Genomic DNA, 14,416 nt, shown 5'->3' with positions numbered 1-14,416 from the left:
GGCCTCTTACTGTTGTGGCCTCTCCCGTTGTGGAGCACAGGCTCTGGAAGCACAGGCTCAGCGGCCATGGCTCACGGGCCCAGCCGCTCCGCAGCATGTGGGATCCTCCCGGACCGGGGCACGAACCCGTGTTCCCTGCATCGGCAGGCAGACTCGCAACCACTGCGCCACCAGGGAAGCCCTCTTCCATATCTTTGTGTTCCTCTCATATAAAGAGCAGATAGCACACTGTCAGAATTTTCTTTTTATAGTGTTGGTAAGTCTTAAGATGGGAATCAGAGGGAGCCATTTATTATACAGAATTCATAGCCATGGTTGTAGTCTTTCAAAAGGAGCACAGAAGCAATATACAACAGTATTTAGTATTCGTTTTCATTGAATTTTACTTGCACAATATATAGCTTAAGATAGGCTGAGACTTGGAAATATCCTAGTTTATGAACTAGTGGTGATGCAGGCGCTCAAATAGGAAAACAGTGTTTTTCATAATTTAGTAATTTTAGTGTGTTCCATATAACTGTTAGCAAGGAAGAGGTTACATAGATGCAGATGCAGTCACTATTCATTCATTCTGCAGGTCTAACTGGTAGGATGTGAGAGCATCTGTCATTTTCTGCCTCCAATACCCATTTAATGTCTCAGTCAATGATAGGAAATAGTAGGCTTGAAATTTTCTTTTATTTGTTACCTTAAGTAATTTAAATAAACCATTCCAACCTTTCTGTTTGTGCAGCAATAAACTACAACATAGTATTATTAAAAATAGAAATAATTTTATATAGAAAATCTATATAAATGTTGGTTGCAAACATGATCCAAATTCACCATTTAAAAATTTCAAGGTGATGAGAGAAGGAAAGACCACCTGTTTCCTCACCTGACTGATGCCTGTATCAAAGTTATCATCCGTTGATAGTTGTTGTTCCCTTCTAGTGCTCATCACACAGTTTGCCAAAGTGTTGCTGTACTAGAAGGATTACTGTTCTTCCAAGGAAATTGTTATTATTTGAGATAAGAGGTGTATTTCTTTTAGTTACTATCAAAATATTTTTAAGCAAAATGAATATTCCATGCTTCTGTTTTTCATTCTTATATTTCTCCAACTATCTTCTGAATCTCTTGGGAACTTATGACTTCCCTATTTTCTCCTTTCTTTCTTAACATCCTATATCTCTTTGAGTCCTAAGTCATTTTAGGGGAGCTAGACATCTCAAAGATTTCTCATAAATTCAATACAGCATGAAAGATGTAAAAGTAAACTATCCAAATGTAGATACTCAAGGAAACTATATGATTATTTTGGGTTTTTGTTTGAGATATTTAATTTAGATATAAGTGCTAAGGAAATTAAGTCATTTTCTTTTAAAAAGGTAAATGTTAGTGGAAGTGGTAATATATAAACTGCAGTTGTGATTCTGACTGCAAGGCTTCTTTAGCAGCTCTTGTGTGGGTACCTAGGGGACAAGGGCATTCAGTGTCTGCTTCTGTTGGGGACTAGAGACAGACTGTTTTAGAGCTGATGTATCTGTCTCTGGTTAGTCTTATATGGGCAGCTGGTCGTAAACGGGGAAGAGTCTTAGTAGCAATAACTTCGTGGCTGACTCCATGTTTGTAAGTGTAGAGATGGTTCCAGAGGTGGGGAGTAGGGGGATTGTGTATGGTTGGCTCATACAGGAAGTCTTAAATTCTACCAATTAGAATGCTTATTCTGAATTGGTCATCCACGAAACAGGATAACTGAAATTTTCTTTTTTATTATGGAAAATTCCAAACACATAAGTGAATAGAATAGTAAAATGAACCCTCATTGTACCCATTACCTAGCTTCAAGGATGAGCAACACATCGTCAGTCTTGTTTCATCTGTACCTGCTATTTTCCTCTACACATCAGCGACCCGGAATGTTTTGAAGCAAATCCCAAATATCATATAATTTCAGTTATAAATACTTCAGTATGTATCACAACTCACAATACCACTATCACATCTAGAATTTTTAACAATTTCTTCATACAATAAAATAGTATCCAAATTTCCTCGATCATGTCATAAAAAAAATTCTTTTTTAACAAATTTATTTTCTTTTTTTTAAAAAAATTTTTATTTATTTATTTATTTATGGCTGTGTTGGGTCTTCGTTTCTGTGTGAGGGCTTTCTCTAGTTGCGGCGAGCGGGGGCCACTCTTCATCGCGGTGCGTGGGCCTCTTCACTATCGCGGCCTCTCTTGTTGCGGAGCACAAGCTCCAGACGTGCAGGCTCAGTAGTGTGGCTCACGGGCCTGGTTGCTCCGTGGCATGTGGGACCTTCCCAGACCAGGGCTCGAACCCGTGTCCCCTGCATTGGCAGGCAGATTCTCAACCACTGCGCCACCAGGGAAGCACATACAAATTTTTTTTAAAAGTATGATCTAAATAAGGTCCACACATTGATTGATATGGTTATATCTTTTTAAACTCATGGGTCCCTCTTCTGTTTTTTTCTTTTCTTTTAAAATTATTTGTTGAAGAAATGAGTCATTTTTCCTGAGAGTTTCCCGTAGTCTGAGTTTTGCTGATTTTAATTCCCATGGTTTAACAAGTTCTCCTATTATTTTTAAAAATTAAATTTATTTATTTTATTTTTGTCTGCATTGGGTCTTTGTTGCTGCGCACGGGCTTTTCTCTGGTTGTGGCAAGTGGGAGCTACTCTTCCTTGAGGTGCACAGGCTTCTCTTGTTGTGGAGCATGGGCTCTAGGCGTGTGGGCTTCAGTAGTTGTGGCTCACGGGCTCTAGAGTGCAGGCTCAGTAGTTGTGGTGCACGGGCTTAGTTGCTCCATGGCATGTGAGATCTTCCCGGGCCAGGGCTCGAACCCATGTCCCCTGTATTGGCAGGCGGATTCTTAACTGCTGTGCCACCAGGGAAGCCCCTCTCCTGTTTATATTTCCATAAAACTGGTAGTTAAATCAAGAAATTGATCAGATTCAAGTCTGATTGTTTTTGGAGATATGGGGAATGAACGTTCGATAAGTGGTATTCCTGATGTGTACCTATAAGTGTATTTAAGTGTACTTCCTGTTGCATCATTTTAGGAGGCACATGTCTGGTCTCTAATGATATTAACATTAATCGGTAGATACAAGTATTACCAAATGTTTTTATAGCTATTGGTAATCTTTCCCTAGATCATTATTTTATTGGTAGTTGCAAAATGAATTTTATCTTCATTTTCTTCATTTATTAGCTGGAATTCTTAAAGAACTTTAACTCACTACCATGGGTTATACTGAGGTACAGTTCATACAGGAATTATTTCCGTTTATTTATATGTTTTCAGATAATTAGATGGTTCAGTGACCAATAAGATTTTTGTTCCATATCATTAAGATTTCTGATGTCTGTCAATCCATCACAAATATTGTTTTGGTGCTCAAATTGTCCAATCTGTTGCAGTGGGAGCCTCTTCAAGTTGGCTCCTAAATTCTTTTGACACAACCACAAAAGACAAATTGATCAAATTTTCCTGTTTTGGGCGGCATCTATTTGTAGTATCAGTTATTGAGAGGAGTGTAAAAACCTCCAGCTGTAATTGTGGGTTTGTACATTTTTCCCTTTGTCAGTTGTTGTCGCACATATTTTGAGCTCTGTTATTAGGTGCATGCACGTTTAGGATTGTTGTATATTCTTGATGAATTGACTTCCTTTTTATTATGAAACATTGCTCTTTTTCTCTGGCAGTACTCCTTATTTTGGTGTTTACCTTTTCTGATATTAATGTAGCTACTCCAACTTTCTTATAATTAGGGTTTGCATCATATTTTTCATCAGTTTACTTTTTTTTTTTTTTTTTTTTTTTTTGTGGTATGTGGGCCTCCCCCTGTCGTGGCCTCTCCCGTTGCGGAGCACAGGCTCCGGACGCGCAGGCTCAGCGGCCATGGCTCACGGGCCCAGCCGCTCCGCGGCATGTGGGATCCTCCCAGACCGGGGCGCGAACCCAGTTCCCCTGCATTGGCAGGCGGACGCGCAACCACTGCGCCACCAGGGAAGCCCTCATCTGTTTACTTTTAACCCATCTGTGCCTTTGTATTTAAAATGCATCTCTTATGAACATTGTATAGTCAGCCCTTACTTTTTTATCCATTCTGACCATCTTTGCCTCTTAATTGAAGTGTTTAGTCCATTTATATTCGATATAATTATCAATATGATTGAGTTTAGGTCTACTATCTTAATAATTGTTTTCTATTTGTTTTCTGTATTCTTTGCTTTCTTTTCTCCCATTTTACTGGCTTCCTTTGGATTTATTGATTTTTTTAAGAAAAAGGATTCCATTTTATCTCTTACATTGGCTTATTAGCTCTACATTTTTTTTTCTTTTTTAAATATTGCTTAGGGTAGGGTTCTCAACCTCCACATATGGACATTTTGAACCAGATAATTTTTTGTTATGAGGGGCTGACTTGTGCATTATAGGATGTTCATCAGCATTCCTGGCTTTTACCTACTAGATACCAGTAGCACACTCTCCTCTCATGACAATAAAACATGTCTCTAGTGATTGCCAAATATCCAGGGGCAAAAGGGAGAGCACAATTGCCCTGGTTAAGAACTCAGCTCTAGAGCTTACATTATACATTGTAAATTGTAACAGTCTGTCTTCAACTTCCCATATTGTGTTAGAATCTTAGAATAATACACTTCTATTTCTATTTCCGCTCTCTCATCCTTGCACTCCGGTTATCATACATTTAAATTATATATATCATAAACCCCACATTGCATTGTTAACTACTTTTGCTTTAAACAGTCAATTTTCTTTTAAAGAAATTACAGAAAGGTGGGGGGGAGTCTTTTATATTTACCAACCTCATGTACTTTTCCTACTCTAGTCCTTGGTTTAGCCATTTCTCTAAGGAGCCCTGATTCATTTTAGTGGAAAGTGATAATTAGAAGAAAATTTGGGTGCTAGATATGCTCATTGCTAGGGTGTGTGTGTGTGTGTGTGTGTGTGTGTGTGTGTGTGTGTCTGCATATAGATTTATACACACATTCACGTATATACATCTATATTTATTTCTGTATGTTGAAAACTTTGGGTCCATACTGATATGTCCAATTTCAAACTCTGCTTGTTAATTCTAGTTTTCTCCCTTCTTCTTAAAAAACCTAGCTTCCATTATCTTTCATATACTTACTTATTTTATCAGTTCCCCACTCTATAACCAATCTGTCATTGTTGGCTGCTGTTGCCTCTACCTTCATGCAGATACCTTCCTCATTCCACTCAGGTTCTGACATCTTGCAGACTTCTACTTCACTCCACCTGAGTTCTGACACTTTCCCCACGTTACCCTTTTGCATGATGTCTTTCTCACCCTGCTCAATTCTGACACCTGTGCCAGGCCACCCTCCTACCCAGAAGTCTTCTTCACCCAGTTTGGACTCTGATCCCACCCCTTCCTGTGGACATCCTGCTCAAGCTTTGAGACCTTGTACTAGGTGGCTCACATTCATGGAACCCCTCTTTATCCTACTTGAGTTCTAACTCTGTATGTGGCACTGTACCCTGAGCTCCCACAGCATGTCCTCCCTCCTCAACCTACTTGGATTCTGACTCCCATGCTCAGTCAGTCTCTGCAGTGGGTTCTAACACCCCATGCTTAGCCATTATTTTGCTTAGCCATCTAGTTGTCCGTTGTGCTTTGCAGCATCTGAATGGTTTTAGCGCTAAATTTTTGTGAATCGAAGAGCAAAAGGAAGAGGAAAGGGGCTTTTTATTTGTTAAAACAAAAATAACATTTATTACAATTTGTAATGATAGATTTGTGTGATCATTTGATTGTCTTCTCTAAACTTCCTGAAGGTAGGGACTGTTTCATGGGTACAAAAGAGCTTCCCAAGGATATAGCATAAAGTATATGCTCAGTAAGTTTTTATTGAATGAATAAATATCTAAAGGAATTAAGTACTTTAATAAGATCACACAGCTATTATGAGTTTATGTGTTGAAGACATAATTTGAACACAGTTCTCTGATTCTGAAGTCACCCTGACTGCCTTTACATTAGATACTTTTCCTATATAAAAGGATATAGAGAACATAGATTAGTTAAGGAGTTACTCATGTGCACAGTTTACCTCAGTTAATACAAGAGTTCATTATGAATGCAATATAAAGGTTAAAGTTTTCAAATAGTTTAAAAATAGTGTCTTTTACTTGAATAGCACTTTATATTCATTAAGTTATAAAATGTTGGTACTGAAAAGGGCTCCAGAGATAATCTAGTTCAGTACAACTAAGCAGTATAACATACACATGTCACCAAGATCCTAGCATTCAGGGAGGGATGGGAGTGGGCAAGGCAGGAGAATGTGTAAGTAATGTGAGTAAGCCCTCCAAGTGATTCTGACTACATTTTTCTTTTGTCTTCTCTCAAACTATTCCTCAATCTATGATTTTACCTGATCCATATAGCAACCCTTAGAGAATTATAGGGCAAGGAAAATTCAACATATGGGGAACCTGAGAGAGTCAGAGTGACTTCTCAAGGCTTCTTCTTCATTTTTATTATTCTCCAGAAACATTTTACATAAAAATGTGATATTATTTAAAATTTTTTCTGTAATACAATGTAAATGTCATAGTGGGGCTGTGGTGGAGGAAGGAGTGAAATAGCCAATTTGATAATTGGAACTTGGTAATTAGGCCATCAATTTATCAGTTTCTTTTCATTGTTTTATCAGTGCTCAAAAAGTTGATACGGAGAGTTATAGTCTAGGTTCTTTCTGTGAGGAGTATTAATTTACTTACAGATAATAGTCCTATTGTGTTGTTGATGAATTATAAGATTACTGATGAAAAATCTTGGAGAGGGAAGAATTTCTGTCAGACTTACACATCTTTACTGAAAATTGTTGGTATTTGCTACCTATGCATGCTTGCTAATATTAGTATTGCATTGAAAAGAAGTGTCTTAAAACCTTGTATCACGAGAATTTTTTTGCTGTGGATATATTGAGTAGTATGCCCACTTGTAACTTTTCACATGATTATTTAATGACCCAGTTCTCAAGAAATGATTTTATTTATAGATTATTGGAAATGAGACATAGAAAAGCTGTTGTACTTTGCCATGCTGAATAATTCAAAAGGTGAATGTTTCTGTGTGAATTATTTTGTCTAATGCTATGTTTAAATTGACTCATTAGAACCTGAAAAGTAATATTCGAAAAACTGTATTACAAATAAGATTCAAAACCTAGTTTGCTTTGTTCTTTTTTTAAAAAAAAAACATCTTTATTGGAGTATAATTGCTTTACATTGTTGTTAGTTGCTGCTGTATAACAAAGTGAATCAGCTATACGTATACATATATCCCCATATCTCCTCCCTCTTGTGTCTCCCTCCCACCCTCCCTATCCCACCCGTGTTTTTTTATTCACATTGAGAACCTGTGTTTTTTAAGAGAAAAACCTATTGAGAGACATGTGTGAGAACATCCTGCCTGATACTTTCTTTTGTTTTGACTCTTCACCAAGGGAGAATCAGTTAGTGTTTTGAGTGTTAGAGCAATGATGCCTCCCTTGCAAAGTTTGAGGACTAGATATAAGATATGTAAAATACCATACACATTATATCTGACACTTACTAGGTGCTTAATAATCATTATTTTTGTTGATTTACCTAGTTTTAAACTATTACTTACTACAATAACCAGAAGTAGCTTTAATTATGTTTTACTATTAAATGTTCTAATCCTTACTCTTCTATAGGTGTATCTACATCAGCAATCAAAATGGCATCAACCAGACTTCCTTCTCCCAAAAGCTTAGTGGGTGCCCCAACTCAGATTCTTGCACAGTTTCCTAAACAGCATCAACAGTCTCCTAAGCAGCAGTTACATCAAGTACAGCAACAGACACAGCAACAGGTGGCCCAGCCTTCTCCAGTATCTCATCAGCAACAGCCTCAGCAGTCTCCTTTGCCACCTGGTATCAAGCCTACCATTCAAATCAAACAGGAGTCAGGTAAATGGAAAATGTTTCAGGAGATGGTACTTCTTCCCCAGTCACCAGTTCTCTGAAGATTGCGATATATATGGATTCACTTCCACATACAGTTTCCTCAAGCATTAGAGTTTTAATTCCAAAATATATTTTGAGACCCTCCTGTTGAAAATACTTACATAGAGAAAACTGGTGCTTGGGAATAGAGAAGGGAGAAAAAAGCTGTTTGCACAGCAGGAAGAGGTTTTTTTCAGTGAACTCTCAGAAGAGATAAAGGAAGCCGAGGAAACAAACCCAGACTTTAGAACTATACTTTGGAGCCCATTGGGGTTATGGGAAGTGAGCAGTGGAAAAATTAGTCTTGGGAGTCTTGTGTTAGAGGCCATATTGTGAATCTGGCATAAATTTGTCATGGGCAGAGGTGCTAAGATTGAAAGACATTGTGTACAGTGAAGAAGTTTGTGGTATAACAATTTAGCAGTTTATCAAAAACATCTCTAGCACAGTGGGAATGCAGGGGTAGGAGGCAATTACTGTTAAGTTATCGAATCATAAAAGTATTGAATAGAGAGGCAGGTAGGATGGAGGCTTAGATACAGGGAGACGAAAAAGCCTCTTAATGTACTTAATATCTTTAAGAAAAGAAAATGGATTTTTTTCCTCCACTGAAGCTGGATTTTATTTGGTGGTAGAAAAGGACTTTGGGAGATACTGACATTTTCAGTTTTTTGTTTGTTTTATTTTATTTTATTTTATTTATTTATTTATGGCTACATTGGATCTTTGTTGCTGTGCACAGGCTTTCTCTAGTTGCTTCAAGCGGGAGCTGCTCTTTATTGTGGTGTGTGGGCTTCTCATTGAGGTGGCTGCTTTTTGTTGTGGAGCATGGGCTCTAGGTGCCCGGGTTTCAGTAGTTGTGGCATGTGAGCTCAGTAGTTGTGGCGCACAGGCTTAGTTGCTCCACGGAATGTGGGAGCTTCCTGGACCAGGGATTGAACCCATATCCCCTGCGTTGGTAGGTGGATTCTTAACCACTGCACCACCAGGGAAGTCCCTTGTTTTATTTTTTGATAGGAACATTTTATTATTATTTTTTGAGATGTAATTGACACATAACCTTGTATTAGTTTTAGGTATAACATAATGATTTGATATATATATCTATTGCAAAATGATTACCACAATAAGTTAGCATCTATTACTACACATAGTTACAGTTTTTTTTCTTGTGATGAGAACTTTAAGATTTACTCTCTTAGCAACTTCCAAATATACAATGCAGTATTCTTAACTATAGTCATCATGCTGTACATTGTTACATCCCCAGCACTTATTTATCTTATAACTGGAAGTTTGTACCTTTTGACTGGAAGTTTGTACCATTTCTCCACTGCCTCGTACCTAGTATGAGGTATGGATAGTAATGCATCGATAGACATAGGGAAATCGGTCTGTAGTTTCCTCTTTGCCTGCAGTCTCTGTCAGGCTTTAGTTTCAATGGTATGTGTGCTTCCAAGAAAGAATAGTAAAGTTTTCCTTTTTAAAACGCTCTGGAATTTTTTCTTTTAAAGGACAGCTTTATTGAGATATAATTCACATACCATTCAATTAACTGATTTAAAGTGTACAGTTCAGTGGTAGGTAGTATATTCACAGATATGTGCAACCATCACTACAGTTGATTTTAGAACATTTTCATCAATTCCAAAAGAAACCCTGTACCATTTAGCTATCACTCCCTATTCACCATGACAACCTCTCCAGCCCTAAGCAACCACTAATCTACTTTCTGTCTCTAGATTTCTATATTCTGGATTTTTATGTGAATGGAATCATATAATATGTGATCTTTTGTGACTGGCTTCATTTACTTAACAGTGTTTAAGGTTCATCCGTGAAGTAGCATGTATTAGTACTTCATTCCTCCTTATGGCCAAATAATAATTCACATTTTGTTTATCCACTTGTCCGTTGATAACACTTGCTAGTCTGTGACTTTTTGATTCTAGCCATCCCAGTTTGTGTGAAGTGGTATTTCATTGTGGTTTTGATTTGCATTTCTCTGATGACTAATGGTGTTGACCATCTTTTCATATGCTTATTGGCCCTTTATATATCTTCCTTGGAGAAATATCTATTTATATCCTTTGCCACTTTTTAATTGAGTTATTTGTCTTTTTATCATTGAATTGTATGAGGGTTTTTTTTTTTTACTATACATATTTTAGATATTCAACCTTTATCAGGTACATGAATTACAAATATTTCCTCCCATTCTGTGGGTTGTCTTTTCACTTTCTTGATGATATCCTTTGAAACACAAACATGTTTAATTTTGGTAATGTACAATTTATTTTTTCTTTTGTTGCCTGTGCTTTTGGTATTGTATTTAAGAATCTTTTGCCAAATCCCAGGTTATAAAGATTTATCCTTATTTTTTTCCCTAAGAGATTGATAATTTTGCCTCTTAAATTTAGGTCTTTGATCTATTTTGATTAATTTTGTTATGGTGTGAAATAAGGATCCCACTTCATTCTTTCACGCATGGCTCTTCGATTGTCCCAATACCATTTGTTAAAAAGACTGTCTTTCCCCCCCCATTGAATGGTCTCGACACCCTTGTTGAAAATCCACTGAGCACATGTATGACTTTATTTCTGGATTCTCAATTCTGTTCCATTATATGTCTATTTGTATGCTGATTTGATTACCATTGATTTACATTGTTTTGAAATCAGGAAGTGTGAGTATTCCTATTTTGTTCTTTTTTAAAAGATAGTTTTGGCTATTCTGGGTCCCTTGCAATTCTGTAAGAATTTTGGAATCAGCTTGTCAATTTCTACAAAGAAATCAGCCGAGAATCTCATGGGGTTTGCATTGAATCTGTAGATCAATTGAGGAGTATTACCATCTTTATAATGTTAAATCTTCTGATCCATGAACATGGGATGTTTTTGTGTTTATTTAGATCTTTAATTTCTTTCAACAGTGTTGAAATGTGTGGTTCTTAGTGTATAAATTTTATACTTCTTTTGTTAATTTATTTCTAAGTATTTTATTTTTGTAGCTGTTGTAAATGGAACTGTTAATTTCATCTTTTGGATTACTCATTGCTAATGTATAGAGATGCAACTGATTTTTTGTTGATTTTGTACCTGCAACTTAGCTGAACTCACTTTTTAGTTCTAATAGTTTATAGTGAATTCCTTAGGATTTTCTATATAAAAGATCAAATCATCTGCAAAGAGAGATAATTTCTGTTACAGTCTGGATGCCTTGTATTTCTTTTTCTTGCCTAATTTCCCTGACTAGAACCTCTGGTAAAATGTTGAATATAACTGGCAAGAGTGGATATCATTGTTTTGTTTCTTGTTCCTTCTATTCATAGAACTTCCTTGAGTGTCTGTGTAAGGTGGTCTGCTAGCAACAAACTCTCTCCATTTTTGTTTATCTGGTAAAGACTATTTCATCTGCATTTTTGAAAGATAGCTTTGCTGGATATAGAATTCTTGGTTGACAGGTATTCTTTGAGCACTTTGAATACATTATTCTACTGCCTGCTGGCCTCCATTGTTTCCACTGAAAAGTCAGTTGCTAACCTTAATGAAATCCCCTTGTAAATGGAAATTGTTGTTCTCTTGATGGTCTCAGAATTTTCTCCTTGTCTTTGACTTTCAGCATTTTTAGTATGATGTGCCTGTTTGTGGTTCTCTTCGTATTTATCTTATTCATTGTTTGTCTAGCTTCCTGGATGTGTAAGTTATTGCTTTTCAATAAATATGGAACATTTTCAGCCATTACTTCTTTGAATACTTCTTTTTCTCTTTTTTCTCTGTTCCTTCCTTTTTGTAGTCACATTACATATGTTGTGCACTTAATGGTGTTCCACATTTCTGTTCATTTTCTTCATTCTTTTTTCTTTCCATTCTTCAGCTTGCATAATCTCTAATTGATCTGTCTTTAAATTTGCTAATTCTTTCTTCTGCCAGTTCAAATCTATTCTTGAGGCCTTCTAGTGAATTTTTTATTTCAGTTATTGTACTTTTCAACTCTGCATTTTCCATTTGGTTCTTTTTTCTAATTTCTATTGCTTAATTAATATTCTCTATTTGATGCAACTTTGTCATCATACCCTCTTTTACTTCTGTAATCATGCTTTCCTCTAGTTCTGTGAACATATGTGTAATGGCTATTTTGAAGTGTTTTTGTTGTTGTTAAGTCTGACATCTGGTTGCTCTCACAGTTTCCATTGCCTGCTTTTTTTCCACTGTGTGGGTCATATTTTCATGTTTCTTTGCAAGTTTTTGTTGGAAACTGGACATTTTAGATATTAGATATACAGATATTAGACATTATATATTGTAGCTGGGTACTGATCTTCCCCTACCCCCACCCCTGATTTGTTATTGTTATTGGCATGGTTCTTCGTTGTTTAGTGACTAGATCAATTATTTTGCTGAAGTTAAGCCTCTGCTGTTGTTCCTCAAGGAGGTACAGCTCTGGGTATGCCCAGTCATTCTGAGGTGACAGTGATACTGGTATGGCTTTTTCCTATTTTCCTGACCACACCCAGCTGTTAAACTCCACTGACTTAACTGATTGCTCTATTTTTTTCAACAATTCCTGGAGCATAAGTTGCTCTACGAACTCATCCAAATTGTGGCTTCTTTGAAGGAAATAATCTCAAAGGTCCATTTTTGATATTTGTTCTGACCATAGGAGCGTTCCTCTCAGCTTCCTTACTATTCAGTTCTCTCCTGCAAACTATCTGGCCTATAGTGTAGAAGGTATCTTAATTAAATCCATGATTCTCCTTCTAGTTGCCTTTCATCACATCCTCCACTGTTTTTGAGAGCACCCTTAGGCTTGAACTTCTCCATGCTCTGTTACATATGAAGTCAGTTCCTCTGGGAAGAGGCTAGGAGCTTTCTGTTTTAGGACATGTTTCTATCCTCAGGCAGCTCTGGAGCTCTGGGGGTAGGGTCAATGGCAGACTTCTCTCTGAATGATACCCCTTCTCTAGGAGCTGAGCACTCAGTGAAGGCAAGTGTGGGAGGTTGGGCAAGCAGCCTGAGATCCTCTCAGCTTGCTTCCCTTGGTTGGTGGAGCCACTCCCTCACAAGCCAGGGCAGTGGTGGTCAGGACCCCAGTATTCTCAGAGGCTCTGTGCCCAAGGTAGAGCCTTTGTTCCATGAACTGGGGGCTGGACAGAAGAAGGGAGTACCCACCTATTGACTGCAGTTGCCTGGGTCTTAAAACAGGTGCCTGGGAGCAGAAAGAGATAAGCTGAAGTCCTTCTGCTCCTCAGAAGAAAGCCCTCTAACCGGGAGCTGGAGTAGAAGGAAACCCTGTGTTCTTGACTGCAGCAGTCTGGAGAGCAGTCCTTGCTTCACCTGTAGCGAGGGAGGAGGAACAGGTGTTAGTTTAAGTGTCATAGATTTCACTGTTCTTACCAAATATTTCTGGGTATTCTTTCTTTTTTTTTTTTTTTTTTTTTTTTTTTTTAATTTTATTTATTTATTTATTTTTGGCTGTGTTGGGTCTTCGTTTCTGTGCGTGGGCTTTCTCTAGTTGCGGCGAGCGGGGGCCACTCTTCATCGCGGTGCGTGGGCCTCTCACTGTCACAGCCTCTCTTGTCGCGGAGCACAAGCTCCATACGCGCAGGCTCAGTAGTTGTGGCTCATGGGCCTAGTTGCTCCGTGGCATGTGGGATCCTCCCAGACCAGAGCTCGAACCCGTGTCACCCACATCAGCAGGCAGACCCTCAACCACTGTGCCACCAGGGAAGCCCTCTGTGGATTCTTGAATAGATGTTTCTTCATTTGGTCTTAGGACCATTTCCAGAGCTTTTCATTGGTTGTTTTTTTAAATCATTTTTGCCAGTTTCATTGGGTTAGCAGGTTAGCAAAGCTCCTTATGCTCTCTTGTCAGAAATCAATCTCTGGAATGGTTTTTGTTGTTAGTTTATTTTAAGTGGAGATATAATTCACATATAACATTGTATTAGTTTGAGATGTACAACATAATGATTTGATATATGCATATATTATGAAATGATTACTCCAATAAGTTTAATTAATATCCATCACCACATAGTTACATATTTTTTTTCTTGTGATGAGAGGAATGGTTTTAAATACATTGGAGTTATTTTCTTTTTAAAGGACCATAGAATTGTCCTGTGAAACTATTTGGGCCTGCTATGTGGGGGGGAAGGGGGAGGAGCTCTTAAAATTTTGTTTCAAGGAAACTTGTCTATTTATATATCTTTTTTGAGGTCAATTTTTTTTTTTTTTTTTTTTTTTTTTTTTTGCTGTACGTGGGCCTCTCACTGTTGTGGCCTCTCCCATTGTGGAGCACAGGCTCCGGACGCGCAGGCTCAGCGGCCATGGCTCCCGGGCCCAGCCGCTCCGCGGCATGTGGGATCTTCC

General features: G+C 37.7%; 1 protein-coding gene across 17 annotated transcripts in view; it reads left to right on the top strand.

Annotated features, from left to right (window-relative positions):
* Positions 1-14,416, top strand: part of EMSY (EMSY transcriptional repressor, BRCA2 interacting) — a 97,971-nt gene that overhangs the window by 29,655 nt on the left and 53,900 nt on the right. For all 17 annotated transcript variants that reach the window (XM_055091581.1, XM_055091587.1, XM_055091589.1 and 14 more), the window contains one exon: positions 7,752-8,006. In XM_055091581.1, the coding sequence (XP_054947556.1) occupies positions 7,752-8,006 (255 nt within the window). The remainder of the gene's footprint in view (positions 1-7,751; positions 8,007-14,416) is intronic.

This window comes from Physeter macrocephalus, chromosome 16, assembly GCF_002837175.3.
Source record: "Physeter macrocephalus isolate SW-GA chromosome 16, ASM283717v5, whole genome shotgun sequence".
NCBI classification, from domain to species: Eukaryota; Metazoa; Chordata; class Mammalia; order Artiodactyla; family Physeteridae; genus Physeter; species Physeter macrocephalus.
Note: the sequence above shows the minus strand (reverse complement) of the source record. Positions and strands in the feature narration are given on the sequence as shown.